Source organism: Eurytemora carolleeae, unplaced genomic scaffold, assembly GCF_000591075.1.
Source record: "Eurytemora carolleeae unplaced genomic scaffold, Eaff_2.0 scaffold172, whole genome shotgun sequence".
NCBI classification, from domain to species: domain Eukaryota; kingdom Metazoa; phylum Arthropoda; class Copepoda; order Calanoida; family Temoridae; genus Eurytemora; species Eurytemora carolleeae.
The window spans coordinates 362,521-383,303 of NW_019396204.1; the positions used below are offsets into that span (position 1 = coordinate 362,521).

At 31.7% G+C, this 20,783-nt stretch overlaps 5 protein-coding genes across 14 annotated transcripts in view; all 5 read right to left on the reverse strand.

Moving 5' to 3' along the window:
• Window positions 1-1,305: 1,305 nt before the first annotated feature.
• Window positions 1,306-8,149, reverse strand: LOC111698045 (thyroid receptor-interacting protein 11). The gene is made up of 9 exons (XM_023468267.1): window positions 8,059-8,149; window positions 6,837-6,908; window positions 6,658-6,729; window positions 5,986-6,039; window positions 4,501-4,574; window positions 4,344-4,436; window positions 4,204-4,281; window positions 4,047-4,145; window positions 1,306-3,228 (listed from the first exon to the last, which is right to left on the reverse strand). Exons 1-9 carry the CDS (start codon window positions 8,127-8,129, stop codon window positions 2,099-2,101), a joined length of 1,743 nt encoding a protein of 580 aa, XP_023324035.1. The 5' UTR covers window positions 8,130-8,149; the 3' UTR covers window positions 1,306-2,098.
• A 17-nt stretch (window positions 8,150-8,166) lies between these two features.
• LOC111698046 (myosin-2 heavy chain) lies at window positions 8,167-11,558 on the reverse strand. 3 transcript variants are annotated; one of them, XM_023468270.1, is made up of 7 exons: window positions 10,593-11,558; window positions 9,900-9,962; window positions 9,792-9,842; window positions 9,675-9,736; window positions 9,522-9,602; window positions 9,188-9,332; window positions 8,167-8,798 (listed from the first exon to the last, which is right to left on the reverse strand). In XM_023468270.1, the coding sequence occupies exons 1-7, from the start codon at window positions 10,649-10,651 to the stop codon at window positions 8,291-8,293; spliced, it is 969 nt and encodes a 322-aa protein (XP_023324038.1). In that variant the 5' UTR covers window positions 10,652-11,558; the 3' UTR covers window positions 8,167-8,290. The 3 variants fall into 3 exon arrangements, with proteins under 3 accessions (XP_023324038.1, XP_023324037.1, XP_023324036.1); XM_023468269.1 differs by having other exon boundaries at window positions 9,522-9,614; XM_023468268.1 differs by having other exon boundaries at window positions 9,522-9,617; window positions 10,593-10,745.
• Window positions 11,559-12,135: 577 nt separating this feature from the next.
• On the reverse strand, window positions 12,136-14,777 carry LOC111698049 (uncharacterized). 7 transcript variants are annotated; one of them, XM_023468279.1, is made up of 5 exons: window positions 14,679-14,777; window positions 14,242-14,309; window positions 14,095-14,115; window positions 12,870-12,927; window positions 12,136-12,424 (listed from the first exon to the last, which is right to left on the reverse strand). In XM_023468279.1, exons 1-5 carry the CDS (start codon window positions 14,711-14,713, stop codon window positions 12,220-12,222), a joined length of 387 nt encoding a protein of 128 aa, XP_023324047.1. In that variant the 5' UTR covers window positions 14,714-14,777; the 3' UTR covers window positions 12,136-12,219. The 7 variants fall into 7 exon arrangements, with proteins under 7 accessions (XP_023324047.1, XP_023324046.1, XP_023324049.1 ...); XM_023468278.1 differs by lacking the exon at window positions 14,095-14,115 and having other exon boundaries at window positions 14,221-14,309; XM_023468281.1 differs by lacking the exon at window positions 14,095-14,115 and having other exon boundaries at window positions 12,136-12,356; window positions 12,859-12,927; window positions 14,221-14,309.
• Window positions 14,778-14,837: 60 nt separating this feature from the next.
• Window positions 14,838-19,509, reverse strand: LOC111698048 (uncharacterized; the record flags this gene model as incomplete). 2 transcript variants are annotated; one of them, XM_023468274.1, is given in 4 exon segments in its annotated part: window positions 14,838-18,192; window positions 18,251-18,424; window positions 18,483-18,763; window positions 19,435-19,509. In XM_023468274.1, coding segments are annotated over 3 exon segments (717 nt in total). In that variant the 3' UTR covers window positions 14,838-17,677.
• A 467-nt stretch (window positions 19,510-19,976) lies between these two features.
• Window positions 19,977-20,783, reverse strand: part of LOC111698047 (GDNF-inducible zinc finger protein 1) — a 3,744-nt gene continuing 2,937 nt past the window's right edge. Inside the window, exons 4-5 of the mRNA XM_023468271.1 lie at window positions 20,598-20,628; window positions 19,977-20,353 (exon numbers count right to left, since the gene is read on the reverse strand). Coding sequence (XP_023324039.1) covers window positions 20,119-20,353; window positions 20,598-20,628 — 266 coding nt within the window. The 3' untranslated portion in view covers window positions 19,977-20,118. The remainder of the gene's footprint in view (window positions 20,354-20,597; window positions 20,629-20,783) is intronic.

Sequence of the window (20,783 nt, forward strand, 5' to 3'; positions counted from 1 at the left end):
CAATAGGTTTTAAACAATAATTTAAAAAAACAGTTTTAAAACCGATTTCCCTTTTTTAAATCTTTTTTGCTTTTTCCTTTTTTTGTTTTTTTTTCAATTTTTTGTATTTTTTGTTTTTTTTGTTGTTTTTTTGAAAATAAGCTAAAATAAAACCAAAACCCATAACCATACTTATATTTTGAGAATCCAACATCATTATTAATTAGTGTTCCATAGTATAAACAAAAACAAATTCTCAATTATACTTTGACTTGGCAAAACTAAACGTAGTTTTCCTCAGAGTTTACATTATGGTTAACTCTTAAATCTTAAAGTTTTACTCCGATCAAAATTTAATTTTCTATAGAATATAAATTTCTATCCAAAACTGGTGTACATGTTATTTTTTATTTTACATAAATTGGGAAGAAATCTAATGGCGAAAGCGGAATGGAATTGAGTCTTTGCCACCAACTAAAAATTTAAAATTTAAACAAGTTCAAAGGAATTGGTTCTTTACCACGAACTCTGATTTTTTAATTCTTATATCTATGCAACCTGAAGTTTGAGACCTAGTTATTTCAAACTATAAATTAGATCAAATAATCTAACCCAGTAAACCAGATATCGTCGCACGACGACAAGGTCGCCATTTAGGCGTTTTTCCACGTGGAGTCGTTATGGAATCTGGTCGAAATAATTTCAAATTTTTTTCGACCATGGACATATTGACATCATATCGACGTTGAGATTTGAATCATTTATGACGTCATTTGCTTAGACCATTTCAACATGGTATTAACGTCTTATTTACGACCGTCATTTGAGTACATGATAACATGATAATATACGACGATATATCCACGTCAAGGTTGAAAAGGTAACGTGGAATCGACGCTTAGTCGATGTGATCTGGTTTACTGGGAAGTTTGAAATAACAAAGGTTTACACCATCGGGTTGTAAAGATATTTAAATTCAAAATTTTTAGTTGGTGGCAAAGAACCAATTCCTGTGAACTTAATTCCATAGTTTTTAAGAAGGGTACACACCTAGTAAATAATTTACAAATAAGCGTGAAAAAACGCTTTCAATTAGAAATCTGTGCAAGTCTTGTGGTACATTAAAAACAGCAGTATTTCTAGCCAAGGTTTTATAATAAGGTTGGTTACTCTCGATGCGCTCCAATGTAAGAATAATGTAGTCTCCTAAGATAAGGATTACACACATGGGTGGCCAGGGGGTGTTATAGGCTAAAAAAAATCGAAACATTTTTTTCTAAAATATTTTTTTCCAAATTTTTTGAATTTTTTTTTTTAATTTTATAAATTTTTTAAAAAAAATTTTTCACGGGCAACGCCGGGCCCTTCAGCTAGTATTATGATAATAAAAATAATTCGATTAACCTTCATTCCGAAGAAATAAAGTCCAAGAAAAATGCATATTCTCCACCATAGCTTAAAACTAATATAAAATGTGACATAAATAAAATCTAATGAATGTAAAGATACGTGAATTCAGGAGTATATATTTTCTTGGAAACTGGTTTCCATTCCCCTCCCGACTCATGCTTATAATAATTAACCTTCCAGGTCAATCCCTCTTCAAAAGAAATCTGCCAAGGGCCGGAAATTAACTAAAAGTTGATAAATGACAATCATCTGGATCAGTCTATCTCGGTTACAGTCCAGTATATTTTTTTTTTGTGAAAATTAATCCAAATTCAGTGTTTCACCCCCCCCCCCCCATCCACCCCGACTCCTAATTTCTGAAAATAAATATTCCTGTACAATATTCAAATTTGTATACAATATAAGATATTCCCATCACCATTAAAAGCTTAATATCAATAAAACTCATCATAAGTGCAAGTTAATTTTAAATTTTTCGTTGAATCCAGAGCATTTTTGTCTAGCCTTTAAAATTAATTAAAGTTGTATTAAAGTTTTGATTTTGAACCATTATCAAGGTTTAAGGAATGAACCTCAAGACCTTATACTAACTGCTTCTCATTATTTACCATATTTAATGAACTTTGTTCTTATTGAGACTAAAAAATTTTAAATTTTGTTGTACAAAACATTTTTCGAAATACCAAATTTGAAATTATAATGTCTCTGTCTACATTCCCCCCTGGCGGCCTCCCAATCTGTCCTCCAGAGCGCCTCTGCTCTGCTCTTCCTCAGCTTCATTATTTCCATCAACAATATTCCCAAACTGTAAAACGCATCCTCCTCTATTTTCTCCCACATTGTAGACTCCTTGCCTATATGATCGTAGGCCAACCCGTTGGTTGATTGTTGATCGAAGATCTTCCCTTTCTTCTTGAAGCATTCCGTTGCCTTTTTTGAGATAAATTATTTCTTGTTTCAAATGAGTTATTTCTACTAATTTTGCTTTTATTTGCTCTTGCAATTGTTTAAACACTGATCCATCTTTAAGTTTAGTTATTTCATTTCTATTATTTTTTAGGTCCTGATCTTGAGTACTTACTATTTTCCTTAAATTCCTGTTCTGGTTGATCAGTTTGGTAAGTTGGGCAATTACATCATCCTTTTCGGTTCCTGATGAAAATTCCTTCAACATGTTCTTTATCTTCACCAGTTGAATAGTTTGGGAATTCAACTTATAGTTAGAAGTTTCACTCTGCTTTTCGATTTGACTAACTTTAACCTCAAGATCTTGAACCTTCTGAAGAAGTTGTTCTTTTTCTTCTTTAAGAACAGCCATATTCTTGATTGAGTCATTTAGTTCTTCTTTGATTTTTAAGGCCTCTCCTACAAGATCTTTGTTGATATTCTTAGTTTTGTTTAAATCTTCATGATCAATATTCAGTTCATCAATCTTCTTCTTTGTAATTGCAAGGTTATCTTTTAGTCTTTCGATCTCAGTTAAATCTTTACATTTATCTTCTTTCAAGTTCTGAACTAACTGCTTCTCAGTATTTACCCTAGTCTGAAGAACTCTATTCCGTTCTATCAGGTTATTAAGCTTGGTCATTACAATATCTTTTTTAGTTTCTGGATTTAACTCCTCCTGATTAGCAGGACTTGGTTCTTTAGGTGAGAATTTCTTTAACTTATCATTGATAGAATCAAGAATTTCATCTTTATCTTTCTGTAGTCTGATATAGCTTTTCGAAAGTTCAGAGATTTTAAGTGTCAGCTCTTTGATCTTCTCTTCAGCTTTTAATTTTTCATTGGAGTCTTGTGCTTCCAACTGTTTCTGCTCTTTCTGAACTTCCATTGCATCTAAATCAGATTAGCATTATTATTTAGTATAGACACGACTTATTTATAATATAATAATATTATAATAATATAAGAATACATGTGGTTTGGTTAAACATTTGTTTGAACATTATTCAGACTGGATAAACACTAGGCTAAGAGAATATCAGAAATAAGTTAACATTTAAACATTTGTTTGAACATTATTCAGACTGGACAAACACTAGGCTAAGAGAATATCAGAAATAAGTTAACATTTAAAAGTTGAGTTTATTTATGTTCCTGCCAGGCGGGGTAAGCATCTTCATAAAGAGCCTAATTCAAGAAAATGACAAAATTGCTACAAAGAATGATTGTTTTTATTGAATAAAAATAAATGAATCGCCAAAAGTTTTACGGGAGAAAGTATATTAAGTGTGATTCCAGTGAAACTTTGAAAGATGGAGAAAATAAAAAAAAATATTTAAAGAATATAAATAAAAAAAATAATTTTTTAGAAATTTTGTGAGCTGAAAATAATCGTTTTTCCTCTGAAGCTATTTTAATATCGCAATTTCCATACTAATCATCATGGAAACATTATATTATTAAATGATTGAAGATTGTAATACATAAAAAGAAAATTTTCTTAATGTAAGAAATAAACTAAAATTAATTGAGTTTAAAATTCTGACAGTATCAGTGAACAAATACAAGTTTTGTAAACATTTAATGTTATAAAGGGAAACAAATATTCATTTCAAGAGGTACTAATGTTTACAAATTTGTATTTTCTTGGGTTCAAGAGAAAAAGGTTGTCTTGCTCTTTATGCATGTTTAATGGGTAAACTTAGTTTAACCTGTTAAGTCAATCACTGTGTTGTCGTAATTTTCATTAATAGTTTCATTTGCTTCAATCATGTCACTTGGATTATTGTCATCATCATAAACACTTTCATCTAAAACAGTGTATTATTATTACATAAGTAATCAGGGTTTGCGAATAATGAGATGAACCTTTTAAGTCAACTGCTGAATCATCCTCAATGGTGTCACCCTCTTTAACAATGTCGTCTCCGCAAACGACTACCTCATCTGTAACAGTTATATTATCATTTCTAAATTCAAAACTAGTAAAGATAATTTGTTTTATAAACCTGTTGTATCTTCCACTGATTTATCAGATTCCTTCTGCATGGTTTCGGAAATGTCATATTTAATTTCATATTTGATATCTTCAATATATTCTCCTGAGAAATATTGAACATTAAAATTAAAATGAAAATAAAACTAAACTTAAGAGAAGTCTCATACCTTCAAGTTTCCTCTTTTTAGTTAAAGGTTCAACTCCTAAACCTTGAAGCTCAGAACATTTGCTATTCCATTCTCTATAACAATATAAATTATAAACAGTTACTTGGATGCTCTCATATATAATAATCAAGTTCAAAAAACTACTTTTTAATTTTTATTTTTTACTTTTGAATTTATAATTGCAGTTTTATGCAGTCCCTGACTTTTGTTTCACACGCTAAGATGTTGAAGACTATCCATATAAAATTTGACCAAACCATTCTACTACTATTTCCATTCCATTAAAGATAATAGAGCCTATAATATTAATATATAATCTTACAAAGATGAAAATTTATGAATGCAGTTAAGGTTTTGGCTTATTACTGGTATGGATTTAATCTCTGTGAATTTTGAGCCCCCATAAAGGCTCAAATCAAATCAATAAATCATACTTTACAGGGATAGCTTAGCGAGTCCTCGTAACGGTTAGAGTTTCAAGTCTCAATCATACTCTTAAACCATTTGATCAGATAATTTGCCATTTTTAGGTAAATTGCTGAACTAAATTACAAAATATAAGTTAAAACATCTGTACTTAGTTCAACTACCTCTTACTTATTCATAAATTTCCATATATAAAACTAATTTAAGAGGGTTTAACTTACATAAAGATTTATACAGGGTTACAAGCAAAGGATGAAACTTTTAAGACCACTGTACGGAATCGTTCAGTCTCCTTTCTTACATTCAAGGTTCCCCGAAGCATATGCTAATCTTATTTCCAAATCGTTACATAAACAAATCCAATCCTTAACCATAGACACACAAAAAACAAAATTAAAGAAAGTAAGCCAAATTGTAATATCCAGTGCGTTTTGGGTCGTCATTAAAGTCTTATCCTGATTGGGTCATTGGGTAACCCTGTGTTAACTGATTGACTGGACGGACATTTTATTCAAATGACATGAACTCATTATATAAAGAAACATCACAGAGTTTAAAGAGAATGTATAAGCGACCTTCCATTCAAAGAAGTCCAGTTCAGATTCACAAAGGTAACCGTTAAACCTTTGACAGATCAATGATGAGAAAGAAAGTCTAATTTATTTAAATAAAAATTCGAGTAATATACGAATTATTCGCGTTTTCACAGATAAAAATATTTTGTATAAAAGCATAGAATTCAGCTGATAGTATTTAATATAACGTCTAAAGGCGGCGGAAAATAAAAGTTATAATTAAAAGGAGTGTCTGGCTAGACATGGTGTTGAGGAGCCAGGAGGATTTTAAATATTGATTTTGCGCTCTTTCTTACAAATTATCACCTTATTATCAACATCTTATATAGGTCTCCCTCATCCTTGATCTGTCGAAGGTTAAAGGGTACTGTTGTGAACCTGAACTGGACTTATTCGAATTGAAGGTCACTTGAAATTACGCTTACAGTCCCTTTAACTCTTTTATTTTTAATACACCCTTGCATTATGATTTAATTGGACCAACCTTCTTTGACGCATTTGCTGTTCCATGCTTATTAGAAACTGGTCTTCACCCAATCTGTAACAAAAGATAAACTTTATACAAAGTAGGATGAAAATGAGATGTTAATGAATGTTAAATTTTAAAACAATGAATTTAACAAAAATTCAGATCTTATGTTTGTTTTTATTCAACGAATTAATAATTTGATTTCTTTGATTTCTTTGAATCAGCATAATAAAGCTTAATAATAATAATGTTAATTTAACATTTTTAACATTCTATGTCGACTAATGATAAATATTTCTTATAAACATACATACATACAAAACAGGACTGATCTAGCCGATAAGGACTGTTTTACACAAAAAAAAACTAAAAAAATTTAAGAAAATGAGGATCGGAGGAGAGGGAAAAAGGAAAAAAGAATGGGGTACTTTTGATTTTAGGGGAGAAGATTGGAAGAGTATTCACCAGCACAGCTCTGCAAAGCTATGAATAGAAAAATACATCTTTCCAAATCACAGGAAGAGAAGAGGAAATCGATTATTTACATGAAAAAAATTTCGAGTTGAAGCAATATAATTCGTGACAGATGGAAAATTTTCTAAAAATTTATTCACGAATTTTTCCAGCTTATAAGATTTTGTCTGGTTTGGATCTAATAATGGTGTAAGCATATTTTCAAATACTTACCTATTTACTTTTAGTATCTCTTCTAATTTTGACTTGTCTAACTCTATTTCTCTGGTATAAACTCGAGAGCTCCTAATTAGGATTTTAAAAAAAAACTGTTTCATAAAAAATATGAAAAGAATATTTATAAACAGGCGTTGCTTTGAAAAAGAAATTAATTATTAAGATTGTATACAAACCTACAAGTTTCAAGCGCTTCATCAAGTTTCTTCTTTAACTCCTGATTCTCAAGTTCCAAGTCTCTATGTAAGCTATTAGTCCAATTTAACAATTTTTCTAAATCTATAAGTATGTGTATTGTGCACCATTAGTAATTTTTTATCAAAAGAAAGTTCAGCTGACTAAAACAAAGGATTGTCTGAAATATAATTTCAGAATCAGTGCAAAAAAAAATTCACGAAAACCATAGGTGATGAAGCTGTAAACGTTGATTTAGCAAAAAAAAACTTGTGGAATTCTCTGCTCCGAGAGTTTAACATTAGAAGCTTTATTATACAATATTCATAATTTCTCTTTCTTTACTTGAATACAAGTTTGATGAAAATAATTTGACTTCTCTACCTTTCTGAGTTTCTGTCCGTCCACATACGTTCACCAAAATCCAGCTAGCTATGAGCCAGCCAACAGATAGTTGTTTTACAGGGTGAATTTAAAATATTCCGAATTATTTTTGTTCTTACCGTAGTATATTTTATGCTATGTTTTAAGAAAGAGATTCTAACGGTTGAGACGGTATTAATAATTTACAAGCAAATGTATCAATTACCTCCTAGTTGTTCTTAAATCTTTACAATAGGTCGCTTTATATTTCGAGCAGAATAAATTCCTAGAAATTTTTTTTCCCAAAATATGCGTCGAAATGTTGACTTTTTAATAAATTTTCGCAAAAATTGTGCATTTTTTTTATAAAATTCTGTATTTTATCGCGATATTTTTGCATAATGTTTTTTTCGCGAAATCTTCGCATTTCTTATTTCGCGAAACAGATTGAAATGTTCGCATTTTTCGCAAGCGAACGAAATGCGAAAAAATGTCCACATTTTCGCGAAAGTTTTTTCCGCTGGAAACCCTAGTCAGAATCATGAATTTCGCATCAATTTATGGTAATATTTGTATTCAATTTTAAAAAGTGGATTCTTGACACTTTTCCTATTAAAAAAATGGTCAAGCAATACAAATAAAAACGACGGCAAGAAGTAAATGAGCCGGCCTGTTTAATGATGCTGTACTCGCTGAACAGGCGTGTGCGCCTTTTCAATAGGAAACTTTTTAAATAAATTCATTTACAAAATCATCAGACGAAAAGAAAATTAATAAAACCAATCAAATGTCCACTGCAAAACATTAAAACTGCAATTTAACGAAAATATATTTCTAAATTTAATTTAATTGTTAAATTCCCTGTTATTTGATGTTGGCTGTGTATTACGTGCGTCCTCATTAAGTGAATTCTCTGCCTCTTTTTCTGCCATTTTTATCAAAATTGGATAAACCAACAATTTTTAAGTCCTGTAAGAAATTAAAGAATGAAAATTCTAAAAAAAATTGTCAGACTGATATAATATTAACATTGGGCATTGGAAAGAATACACTCATTACACCCCTTTCTGCAATCTCAGTTGTATCTTTCAGCTTATCTTTCTTCATGTTCAAAACAGTCACTTACATTCCTCCATAACTCCCGCTTTAGTCTTGCAATCTCAGTTGTATCTTTCAGTTCATCTTTTACCATGTTCAGAACTAACTGCTGTGACTCACTTACATTCCTCCGTAACTCCCCCTTTAGTCTTGCAATCTCAGTTGTATCTTTCAGCTTATCTTTCTTCAGGTTCAGAACTAACTGCTGTGAGTCACTTTCATTCCTCTGTAACTCCCCCTTTAGTCTTGCAATCTCAGTTGTATCTTTCAGCTTATCTTTCTCAAGGTCCTGAACTAACTGCTGTGACTCACTTACATCCCTCTTTAAGTTCCTGTTCTGGTGGATCAGGTTTGTGAGCTGGGCAATTAAACCATCCTCTCCTGTTCCTCCTGAACTCTCCTCCTCAACTGTAGGAACTGGTAGACTTGATGAGAATTCAGTCAACTTATTCTTGATTGAATCAACAAATGCTGGTAATTCATCCTTTTCCTTCTGCAGTAACCTAATATTAGAGATGGGCGCGTTCGGCTTAATGTTCAAAAAACTTGATTTTGTTCGTTCAAAATATGATCATTCATTTTCCATCTATTCCGTTCGTTTTCTCCCTGAACGATTGTTTACTATAATCATTTGTAAAGTAAAATCGGTCTTTCAGTTTTTTAAAAAGTTATTACGAAAAAATCGTTAATTCAGTAAAAAATACTATCGTTTTTAAAAAGTTCGTTTTTTATTTTTTTCGTTCGTTTTGAAAAACAACTATTATTTTTTCACTTCTATGAACGATCCAAGTCGTTCGTCCATCGTTAGTTTTTATCTGAACAAAACCATTTTTCAGGAATAATTTCACTTATTCTCAAAAATGTTGTTTGTTCAAATAATGCCCATCTCTACCTAATATTGCTTTTTGAAAGATCAGAGTCTTCCAGTGTCAGCTCTGTGTTCCTTTTCCCAATCTTCAGTTTTTCATTGGAATCTTGTGCTTCTTGTTCTTTTTCTTCCTGGATTTTTGACTTTCCTTCATCATCTTTGCTTTCATCTTAAATAGTTTTTTTTATTTTAATACTAAAAAGTTATTAAGTAGAAATTAATATTTTTTTATTTTTTAACATTCATCTTTATTAGCATATATCTTTACAAATATCTTTACATTTGATTGCGGATTTTTTTACTTTTAGCTAAAGATTTTGCCTAATGAGAAATCATTATTTAAAGATGGGAATATTACCTGCTGTTGGAACACTTGTCAGGTTTTCAGATTTATCATTGAAAGTTTCAATATCCTTCACCAAATCCACATCCTTCATATCTTCAACATATTCTTCTAAATAAAGTTTTTGAGTTTAAGAAATAAAATTTAAAAGATTTCCTTAGAACAAACCTGATTCATGTTTAATCTTCTTTATCGGAGGATCATTCCTGTCTGTGGTCTCACTACATTTCCTTATTTATTTAAAATTAGATTTAGAAACCATAACAATTTGTAATTTTAGCAAACCTTTTATGATTTATCTGCACCACTATACCTTCCAGGAATTCAGAGTAAGACCTAAATTGACACATTTTATATGTTGTTTATCATCAATAACGTCATAATATTATTTACCTGGATTTATTAGACTCTTCATCACGCTCCTTCTCCAACTCCCGATTCTTCAGTTCAAGTTTTCTAGAAATTAATTCAACAATATAAAATCACTTTCCCTTCCCCCGAAGGTTTGTCTAAGTAGTCGGACACAACAACCCTTTTCTTTGAATCATTTTTAAAATATCTTTTGGTAAATTTCCTAAATAGTACATGTATCCCCTGAAATAAACTACTAAACTAGAATCCTTCAATTTTAATGTTTAGTTGATTTGGCGCAGCGCTGTCCCGGCAAAAAGTTTTAGCCACAGAATATTTAAACTTTTAGTTTTTAATTAGATTAAGGACATTTTAAAAAAATACAGATTTGATTTCAAAGCGCTCCGAGCCCCTTTTCTAGTAATGATTAACTGTTGCACTTCAAGCAGTCATTTTTCTTTGTAAAATGAATTTTTCTGTATTCAATTTGCGCATTTTCAAAAATAATAAATGTCAACACTTTTACCGGGAAAAATTTGTCATCTTTAACCATTCATAACCCTTCCCCGGGGGATGAGAGTTGCCACAAAAAGATGGCGCCGCTCGGTTCGCCGTTTTGACGTTTTTTGGAATCAAGGTATATTTTGAAGAAATGATTTATTGGTAAAATTATCCAAATGTTTAACTAAACCTGTTGCAAACACTTTTTGAAAATCGTAATTATTGTTAAATTTCCTGATTTTTGCTTTCAGCTTTGAGTTATCTTTTGTCTTTGCTGCATTTCTTTCTGCCATTTTCAAGCAAAATTTCCAGTGCTCTGAAACATAAGTGTGATTAATATAAGCTATTATGAAGTTTAAAAGATCTTTAATATCAACTTTCACAAAAACATATTAATTTAATAAACTTTTATTAACCACATTATTTTTCCAAAAAAAGGGTCTTCGCAAAAGTTTGGCTTTTACCATTTGTAATATAAGTTGTTGGACATACTTTCCAAACTAAAACTTTAATTTATAATAATTTCACTTCTGCAGAAGACATTTGCGGATGCCACAATAAACATACTGTTTATAGGTTAAACTTATCTTACAAACTAGACGACGGAGGGAAGGCAACCTCCCCCGCACAGCTTCAGAACCTCATTTTACCTATTTGCGGCAGTCCACGTCTCCTTAGGGCTTCCGAACCTCCCCCAAACAGTCTACCGGGAATGATCTTCAATTTATAATCGTCAATTTCTACTTGAAACGGGAAAGAATGTTCCCAATAACCACAGGGTTCGGAAGCAGTATGGGGGATTCAGCGAATGCCGCAAATCAAAACGAAACACAAATACAATTTAAAACAAAATCTACAAAGTTTAAGCTTTTCCAGCCCGAACTTCGATGGTAAAAAAATATGATGCAAATGTTAAGAATACTATAGATTGACTACGATTCTACAAATTAATCCCGTTTTAAGTAGAAATTGACGACTGTAAATGAAAGATCCTTCCGGAAGACTGTTTGTGGGAGGTTCGGAAGCCCTCTGGGAACGTGCACTGCCGCAAATAGGTAAAATGAGGTTCGGAAGCTGTGTGGGGGAGGTTGCCTTCCCTCCCTGACAAGACATCGTAATATTAGGTTAAACTTATATACTACTTATTTTAACAATATCTTCTTTTCTTTTTGGTATTTTATATTTTTTTCTTTCTTTTTGTATTTTATATTTTTTTCTTTCTTTTTGTATTATATATTTTTTCTTTCTTTTTTTATTTTATATATATATGCGTGTTTCCTCTTATATTAAGTGATCATATTTTATTTTGTCTCAGTTTCTTAGGATCTTGTCGTCTTCTTCTTTCTAAAGATTTTTGGAGTGCTAGGACAGACTTGGAAAGGTGTTCACATAGTAAATGTCGTTATAGCTATAATTACGTACAAAAGATGGCATACAGGAAAAATGATATATAGTAACAATGACGCTGGCAAATATGTTGTAGTGATAAATGCTTTCACTTAAATTTACATTTCTACCAGTTCATCTTATTATTAGTTGAATATAAATCTAGATAGTTCAGTAGCAAAAATAGAAAAATATTAAAATGTAGTTGCTCTATAAAGTTTACCTAAGAATTTATGCTGCAAAAAATAAATGAAAATAACAGATTTTCAGACAGAAAAACAGCGATAATTTACAAATGGGTACCGTTGTGAATCTAACATTCCATTCTTTACTTGAAGAGAACAATGAAACATGTTTTCCTGGTAAATCTTGAAAATTTAAAATTTCTGAATCTGATATTTCAATTTATCAAATTATTTTGTAAATACTTTTTTATATTTCCATTAGTAGTTTTAGATCATCCAACTCCAGGTAACTAATTTTGCTTTCCGTTTCTTAATCCCTTGATCTTTTCATCTTTTCTCCTTATAATTTCTGAGAAGTATTTTTTTTTCCTCTCTTTCTCTTGTTTCTCCTGTCTCAACTCGCGACTTTGTTGTGTTAAAAGATTTCCTAGATTTGCAATATTTTCACGTTGATTATAGTTGACTTCCCAACATTTATACATCCAAGGACCCTGACTTTACCGAGAAAGAAATCAAGTTCTCGCATTGACCAACGTATTTAGTAGTATAACGGAACTGGGTTCTTGCCACCAACTCTGATTTTTAAATCTCTTTATAATTGGAACCCGAATTCGTAGTCCTCTGATGTTTCAAACTTGAGTTCTTTTAGATCAAATAAAAAATCTGACTTCTAGGGCTGTCCTACTTTCCTTCTGCAATTTCAAGATGAATTTACTAATTTAAAATTGTAGGCCTCTAATTTGTAACATAGAACTCGGTTCCTTTGATAAAGCCCAATGTATCGTTGTGAAAGTTTAATTCAATCTAAAAATCTCAATTTACCCGCATTGAATCTTTGCTACCTGAGCTTAGATATTTTATATCATGCTTTCAACCATCAGATTATAAAGTTATAGAGACAAAACAAATATATTTTAAGTTTCGTTGACCTTGGATGAACCTTGCTTTGTCGAGTTCATCTTCAAGTTGTCTTATTCTCTCGAGAAATTTCTCATCTCCTGAAAAAATGACTCCTGAAATTTTTCTTTCAGACATTTTGAATTTTTATTATTGGGAAACACTAAAGGTCAAACATACTTGCTTCTTAAAGGGACTGTAAAGGAAAAATGAAATGGGGTAAAAGTTGAAACCTAAGCACTAAAGGAGTTGATATCCGATACCTTTTAGAGTTCTATCTGATGTTCCTGTCTCGAGAAATTGATATAAAACCGTGTCAAAATTATACCAAAACTTATAAAAAAATATATAAATCTTCCATTGAACCAGGAAATATACAAACAAGAGAATTATGTAAAAAAGGTGAAACAAAATGATCTACCCTGTTCCTCAATATTCAGGCGCGCAACTAGGGGGGGGAGGGGCGCAAGGAGGCATGCTCCTCTCGAAAGAAGGCTTGCCCCCCCCCCCAGAAGTCTACCCTGTTTTGCAATTTAGCGATTCATGAAATCCTGGAAAAGAGAAAGGGAGTTTATTGTGCATTTTTAGATATTTTTACTATCAGTTCTGCCACTTATTATGATATTGCTTTAATACTGAAGTGAAACTATTGAATTAATCCTACATGTTCACCGCAAATATTGTGCGATGTGCCATACTAAAAAACTATATATATATATGTATATATGTAAATTGTAAATTAATTAATATTGTGATTTATATTAACCAGCCTCGANAAAATGTCTAGTTGCGCGCCTGTCCATATTTACATCTTCAGCTTCAATGCAGTCTAAATAAAACAAAATTCTTTATTTCCCTAAGCCAGGGTTAACCTTTATATCGGATACAGTAGTAACCAGAAAACAAAAAATGGTAATTCTAGTCATCTTCGTTCTTACTTTTTATCTAAAAGTGTCGTTTTAACTGTTTTTATAATGGCAACGTGTTTTAATTTTTTTTTAATTCTTTTTAACTTATTTAACATTTCATAATAAAAAGAAAGAAGACTACTTTCTTCCACAGTTTTCTGGGTATTAACTGTAAAAATATTGTTTTTAATTTAACAACAATGCCACTTGGTCTTAACAGATCATAGCTTTCTCAATCATTGACATATATTTTCTCTTTGTTGAAAGAGGGTTCATTGTTCAAGCTATAGTGAAAAGAAAGAAAAAAAAGAATGATTGTTAAACATTTTTTTGCGGGTCGAGCTAGACAAATTCCTTAACCTGAAACTTGAGTTTGTATTCCTACAGGAAGAAGTGCAGGTCGAACAAAACAAATTTCTTCGCCTGAAACTTGAGTTTGTATTCCTACAGGAAGAAGTGCGGATCGAACAAAACAAATTCCTATACCTGAAACTTGAGTTTGTATTCCTTCAGGAAGAAGTGCGGGTCCAGAGGGTCCACCGTTCTGGATATTGCCAACATGATGATTAACCCATCTAAGGTAAAAATAATAATAACTTTTAAGGACAAAAAAGTTTTGTTACGTCACAAAAAGGAGTATTTTGTCCTACATATTTCGTATAAAGAATAAAAGAACGTTCACATCAAGATTGTACAAAAAGACGACTTTTAGTGTTTTAAAAACTTTCAGGTCAGAGAAAAAATGATTCCGATACAGACTGACCTTTAAAAGATGAGACGTCAGAGAAGATTGTACGTAATTTAATGAGACTTAATTTATACCTCAAAAAGTAATGTATTTTTAGTGATATTGCTAAAATTACCAATAAAAGGCCTCATAACAAATATAACCTTGCTTAATTTTTAATGAAAATCGAATAAAAAAATTATTATTTAATTTTTTCCTTGAGGCGGTTGAGTTGTTTTTCATCAAATTCATTTTTATATTATAATATTCTGGAAAAAGTAATATTCTGTAAATCTATAAACATAATTTATGTACATTTTAAAATTACATAAATGTTAAAATGGTTCTTCAAGTGTTGATGTCAAAATAGAACAAATCCTTGTCAAAATTTATTTCTATATCATGAAACTGGCATGTAATCCAGTTTATGTACAAGTGAATGTAGATGAGTAGAAAGTTAAATATCAAAAATAGAAATATATAAAATTCCAACAATAATTAAAAAAATATAGCAAGTAGAGATAAGTCCGCACATGTAATATTGCATTTGATGTCCTTTATTAATTAAAAAAAATGTCTCAAATTGAAGTTGTCTAAAATTTTGTTTTAATAATTTTGTTTAGGTTCCATAGATATATTTGATTGTATATGCGCACAGTTTATTACTTTAAAAACAATTATGTTGGCGCACATGGCAATCTTTGAGAAAACCTTGTAGAAATCCCAAAATTGAAGGTTTAAAAAAGGTTTTTGTATTATGTCAACAAATATGTAAGCTGAAAATTATTATAAATGTGTGCACTTTACCCTATAAATATTTTTTTAAGTTCTTAAAGTAAAAAAGGAAGTTCTAAATAGATATTTGCGTTAATAAAGAAAAAGGTATTGCCTCCACCATAGCTTAAAACTAATGTTATAATAATAAAATAATTGTATTAAATTTCATTCCGAAGAAATAAAGTCCAAGAAAAATGCATTCCCTCCACCATAGCTTAAAACTAATATAAAATGTGACATAAATAAAATCTAATGAATGTAAAGATACGAAAATTCAGGAGTATATATTTTCTTGGAAACTGTTTTCCATTCACCTCACCCATCTCATGTACAATGATTATAATAATTAACCTTCATTTTATAGAAATCCAGGTCGAACCCTCTTGAAAAAAAACCGCCAAGCACCAAACACCGCCAAGCACCAAACACCGCCAAGCACCAAACACCGCCAAGCACCAAACACCGCCAAGCACCAAACACCGCCAAGCACCAAACACCGCCAAGGGCCGGAAATTAATTAAAAGTTGATAAATGACCAAGTCTATTGTGTACCAACATGGCGAGGGCTAGACCAATGCCTACATCACTACCCGATTGCAAACAAACAATCCAAATTAATCCAAATTCAGGGTTTCTCCCCCTCCATCCCAACTCCTAATTTCTGAAAATATATATTCCTGTACAGTATTCAAATAGGTATACAATTTAAAACATTCCCATCAACATTAAAAGCTTTATATTAATAAAACTCATCGTAAGTGCAAGTTAATTTAAATTTTTCGTTGAATCCAGAGCGTTTTTGTCTAGCCTTTAAAATTGATTAAAGTTGTATTTGAGTTTTGATTTTGAACCATTATCAAATAACAGACATCTATAAATCGTCAGAAACAATTTTCCATAAAAAAATGAAGAAGCACGAAATGATTAATATTTACATACAAGTTACTAATTTTCTAAATATGTTTACATGTTGTATAGAGCATTCCCATCACCATAGTTCTTAAAATTAGTCAAAATTATCATAAATAAAGATACTTCATAAAATATTAAGTGTAAAAAACTTTTGTCTAGCATTAAGTTTTAATTTTAAACCATTATTAAAATGGTTTAAATCCCTTGACATTGTCACAGGGTTGACAATCATTACTTGAAAGAAACAAATTTTCAGAAAATCTTTTTTCCTCAAACAAAAACCAATTAAGAACATGCACTAAATAGATAGCATGAAGATTAATATTTAGTAAACGATAAACAGTAAACATAATGCATTAATACAGTGTTTCTTGCATTATGCATTAAGTATTATATAGATTATTAGAGAAGAGATCTGCAAGAAGCCTCCAGCTTGGGCAGCCCAGACTGCCTACAGGTAGAGTCCGATTATTAACCAATTAGACAGCAAACTAATCCTTGAAGTCTGCGCATTGCGCTTCTCTACGTAAAAGGTTGCCATGGATAAACCTACATTATACTGGTAGCAGACTTACACTTCACAGCAAGGCTTAAAGGGAGTGTTCGCGAAAAATGAAAAGGGGGTATAGGCTTACCCTCTTTAAATGACAGTTTGGGGTGTCTGTTTCAAAAACTTGTGTGCTTTGGTCTGATCAGATCTTTAGTTTTGGAAACCTTATACGGCCACAGCTGAACAGCTGAACAGTCTAAAGTTTTGGAAGCCTTATACGGCCACAGCTAAACAGCTAAACAGAAGACGAGACTTTCTGAAGCTTCCGGTAGCACGCTAATTTGCAGAAAGACGAAGCATTGTTATGTTATGTTATGTTATCTGATTTTAAATCTGTCTCCACGAATGCAGCATAGTATTCTTCTGACCGCCGAATTGATGAGATCCTCCTGGAACGAGACCCACCACTCTGGCTGCAGCACAAACGCCATGGTTGTTTGTTCAATGACTGGAAAACAAAGTGCGCCAGGATACGCTCCTTCTTTCTCTGGAAGTTAGTTGTTGTGCAGATCTCACTCAGAGTCCCCCAAGATTTCCGCGGCTTCTTTAATGTCATCCCATCAAGAATCATAGGATTCCACAATTTCATGACCACTGCACAGTTAAAGCTGGCCTGATTTATCATGATTCGGATTCTTACTAGAAGCAGCTCAACGCCCATCCAAAAAAACACAAGCGACGTCGCACTCGGAACTCGGATGCACCAATCAACCTCGTTTTGAACTCCTAGATACTCAGCCTCCAGTACTTCCTCGATTGTTGCGTCATCAACAATCCATCCTATTAACATTTGCGCATTGGTCATCATGAAGTTTTTGGATGCTAAAAACTTTATGTCCAAGCCGTCGTAGAAACTTGAAATTAGAGCCGAGAGCTGGTCTTTACACGTGCTAGAAATAACTAGATCGTCTGTAAAGAATTTTGCTGCCGGAAAAATTGCATATCCCAGTCTAACTTCCAGTTTAGCCATAATGATTTTAAATGATTTCAACAGAAAGCTGCATGATTGCATCAGTAAGATTGTGATTTGCATTAGTAAGATTGTGATTTGCATCAGTAAGATTGTTATTTTCAACAGTAAGCTTGTGATTTGCAACAGTAAGCTTGTGATTTGCATCAGTAAGATTGTTATTTTCAACAGTAAGCTTGTGATTTGCAACAGTAAGCTTGTGATTTGCAACAGTAAGCTTGTGATTTTCAACAGTAAGCTTGTGATTTTCAACAGTAAACTTGTGATTTTCAACAGTAAGCTGGTAAATTTTCTCAAGAAGTTGACTTTCTCTGATTTGCATACATACTTTCATCGTTCCAGTTTGATCTATAAACTCCATTGAACTTTCAAGATTATAAGCCTTGGTGTTAAATTCATAATCAAAACATTGAGCTGAACTGTAGGTTTCATCTGTTATCTGATCAAGATCAGCTTCATCTTCTTCTTCTTTCTCAATCTGAATTACACTATCAGACTCGTCCATCCACTCTTCTTTAGATTCTAAATAATACAATAATAAAAATTTAAACAAACACAAAACATCTTTTTATCATAGTACCTTCACTGAAGACATCTTCAGCCTCGTTGTTAAAATATTCATCAAATTGTTGAAGTGGATTGTAAGTTACTTCTGATGTCGGATCAATATTCGCATTTTGTCTAGCTTCATCTTCTTCTTCTTCCTCAATATTAGTTACACTATCAGACTCGTAAATCCACTCTTCTTCAGATTCTAAATAATTCAATAAAAAAAATTAAACAAAAACAAAAAATCTTTATCATCATAGTACCTTCACTAAAGACATTTTCAGACTTCATTTGCTACTTTAACAAGTGGCCGGAACTTTTGAGCGGATAATCGTTAATCTTGAACAATTGATCTTGATACCCAATGTTGGCACTTTTAAATTAGAGAATCATTGCTTGATCCCTCAATTTATGCAATCCTTGCAGGGTATGACCATCACGGGATATTGAAGAGAAATACAACTAATCCACAGATCTATATGAGATAGAGATCAATGCTTGATCCCAAGGTTCAAAACACAAAAGTTCTGACTTCAGGCCACTCCTAAATAGTTTAATTTATAATCATAATTTAAACATTTCTATGAAAAGAAAAAATTAGAATCAATTTGATTTTAGCCAAATGCTTTTACGTTGTATAATTGTGACGTATTAGTGCAGAGACGGTATTCGTCTTTAATCTTGATGGGAATCCGCGGCAAGAAACATATCTTTACAATATTTCTATGATTCGATTTTAAAGTATAAAAGTTCAAAAATTCTGCTTTGCAAATTGGTCAATGAACCCCACTGTGATAAATCAAAACCTGTTATTCTGCTAAGAAGAAAAACCTTGCTAAGAAACCTATAAAGTGTATGAATCTGCAGGTCTGTGGATTAATGGGGAGATATCAAGGGGATTGAAGTGACTTTACAAATCTTTGAGTAGAAATCCTGAAAATAGAATTTGAGGGATTATTTATAAAACTATTTTTATTTATCAAAAATATATTCAATGAGATCAAATTAACAACTTTTAATTCATTGAATAAATAACCAAATTAGTCAATTTGTTTTTAGTAAATTAAATTAGAAAAAAACTTCACGAAATTTTTATTAGCTAGATCTGGATTATTTTTTTACAGGACGGATCCAGGATCCGGATCTGCATCCTAAGCAATGTTTTAAAGAATTACGCAAAACGCAGAAAATGGATTTTTAATGACAAAATTTTACCTCTCACGGTTGCTATAATCTTCTCGCTCCTCTTTCATCCAATATATTCACTTCTGCTATTACTTCTGATGGGGGCTCGGCCTTGATTTCCACAGAATAATTGTAGATTGTTATTATTCAGCATCCAGTGCCCTACAAAAATCAGATGTGTTAACAGAAAAATTGGCGTATACAGGAATAGATGTAGTGGGGAGCATATATTGTACTCATTTTACTTTTACCATCTCAGAATGCAATCATTTTTAATTTTTAAATATGCATAAAGTATCTAAATTCTAGGGCGGGGCACTCCCCCCCCCCCTTGCCTCCAACCCCCCTCTTTCCTCTATTTACCTTTGCACCATTCCCCCGCCCCTTCCTTCCTTCCCTTAAAGAGTTATATAGGCCTATAATAAATGGTGTGATTTACACCATGAGTCCTATATATAGATAAATAAATAAAACTTTCAAATGTTTTGATACCTTATATTTTTTATTTAAGTTTCAGATTCCCTGGATTCACTTCTTCCATCTATTTTATGATGAACTTTCTAAATTTTCAATTCTGAAAAAAAAAGCTCTTTAGTTTCTATTTTGACAAAGGACCAACATTATTTATTTAATAACGAACACTTAATTAAATGTGAATAATGATTCACTAGAATAAACTATTTTGTTTAAAATGCTTTAGTTGCAATTCTCTTCTTAATTTTCTCTCTTCATGGTTTCTTCTTCTAGATGCGCTGCTACATGCTGTAACAGTTCTTTTTTATTTGTGAACTTTAGTTTACACTTGTGGCAGGGTAGACAGTGTGCCTGAGGTTTATGATTATGAACGGACTTGACATCTATCCAACATCCACAGAGGGAACAATACTTCAGTTTACCCTCTACTCCCTTCCCTTCATGGTATCTCATCACATGTTTGTACATGTCAATCCTTCACAAAGGACAATTTATAGTTTTTTAATCAATTCAAAAAGATCCAAACTGCGGCCAGATAAGTAAATGAACAATAACACTTTGTCTTCTGCGTCTCAGGGAAAAGATAATAACTTTAAAAATTAAACTTTTTATGTTTTTTTTTAACAATATTTTTAAACTTATAACATTATCCGCAAACATAGTTTTATAATTTTCATATTTGGGAAAATTTTAAGTTTAACTGAATTTGACATCTTTGCCTGGTTAAAAACATTTCCTCACATACCAACTCTAAAAATTAGATTTTGTTAATTTAGCAGCCTGAGGATTTTATCATGTTACAACCCATTTAAGAACTTTTAGATCTAAATAATCTTATAATAAATCATATTTCGAGTACAAACACAAACGATATTAACTATTTAACAATCGTCAATTTCTACTTG

Excerpts from the sequence above, each read along its gene's own strand:
- LOC111698045 (XM_023468267.1), bottom strand. The coding sequence starts at position 8,129 with ATGGCAGAAAAAGAGGCAGAGAATTCACTTAATGAGGACGCACGTAAT. Across the intron at positions 4,437-4,500 it reads TAAAAAGAGGAAACTTGAAG|GAGAATATATTGAAGATATC; the intron begins GTATGAGACTTC and ends AATATTTCTCAG. Across the intron at positions 4,282-4,343 it reads ATCAGTGGAAGATACAACAG|ATGAGGTAGTCGTTTGCGGA; the intron begins GTTTATAAAACA and ends TAACTGTTACAG.
- LOC111698046 (XM_023468268.1), bottom strand. The coding sequence starts at position 10,651 with ATGGCAGAAAGAAATGCAGCAAAGACAAAAGATAACTCAAAGCTGAAA. Across the intron at positions 9,737-9,791 it reads GTGCAGATAAATCATAAAAG|GAAATGTAGTGAGACCACAG; the intron begins GTTTGCTAAAAT and ends TAAATAAATAAG. Across the intron at positions 9,333-9,521 it reads GACAAGTGTTCCAACAGCAG|ATGAAAGCAAAGATGATGAA; the intron begins GTAATATTCCCA and ends AAACTATTTAAG.
- LOC111698049 (XM_023468275.1), bottom strand. The coding sequence starts at position 14,713 with ATGAATTTGATGAAAAACAACTCAACCGCCTCAAG. Across the intron at positions 14,310-14,678 it reads AACAACTCAACCGCCTCAAG|ATGGGTTAATCATCATGTTG; the intron begins GAAAAAATTAAA and ends TTTTTACCTTAG. Across the intron at positions 12,928-14,094 it reads AATACAAACTCAAGTTTCAG|GAGATGAGAAATTTCTCGAG; the intron begins GTTAAGGAATTT and ends TCATTTTTTCAG.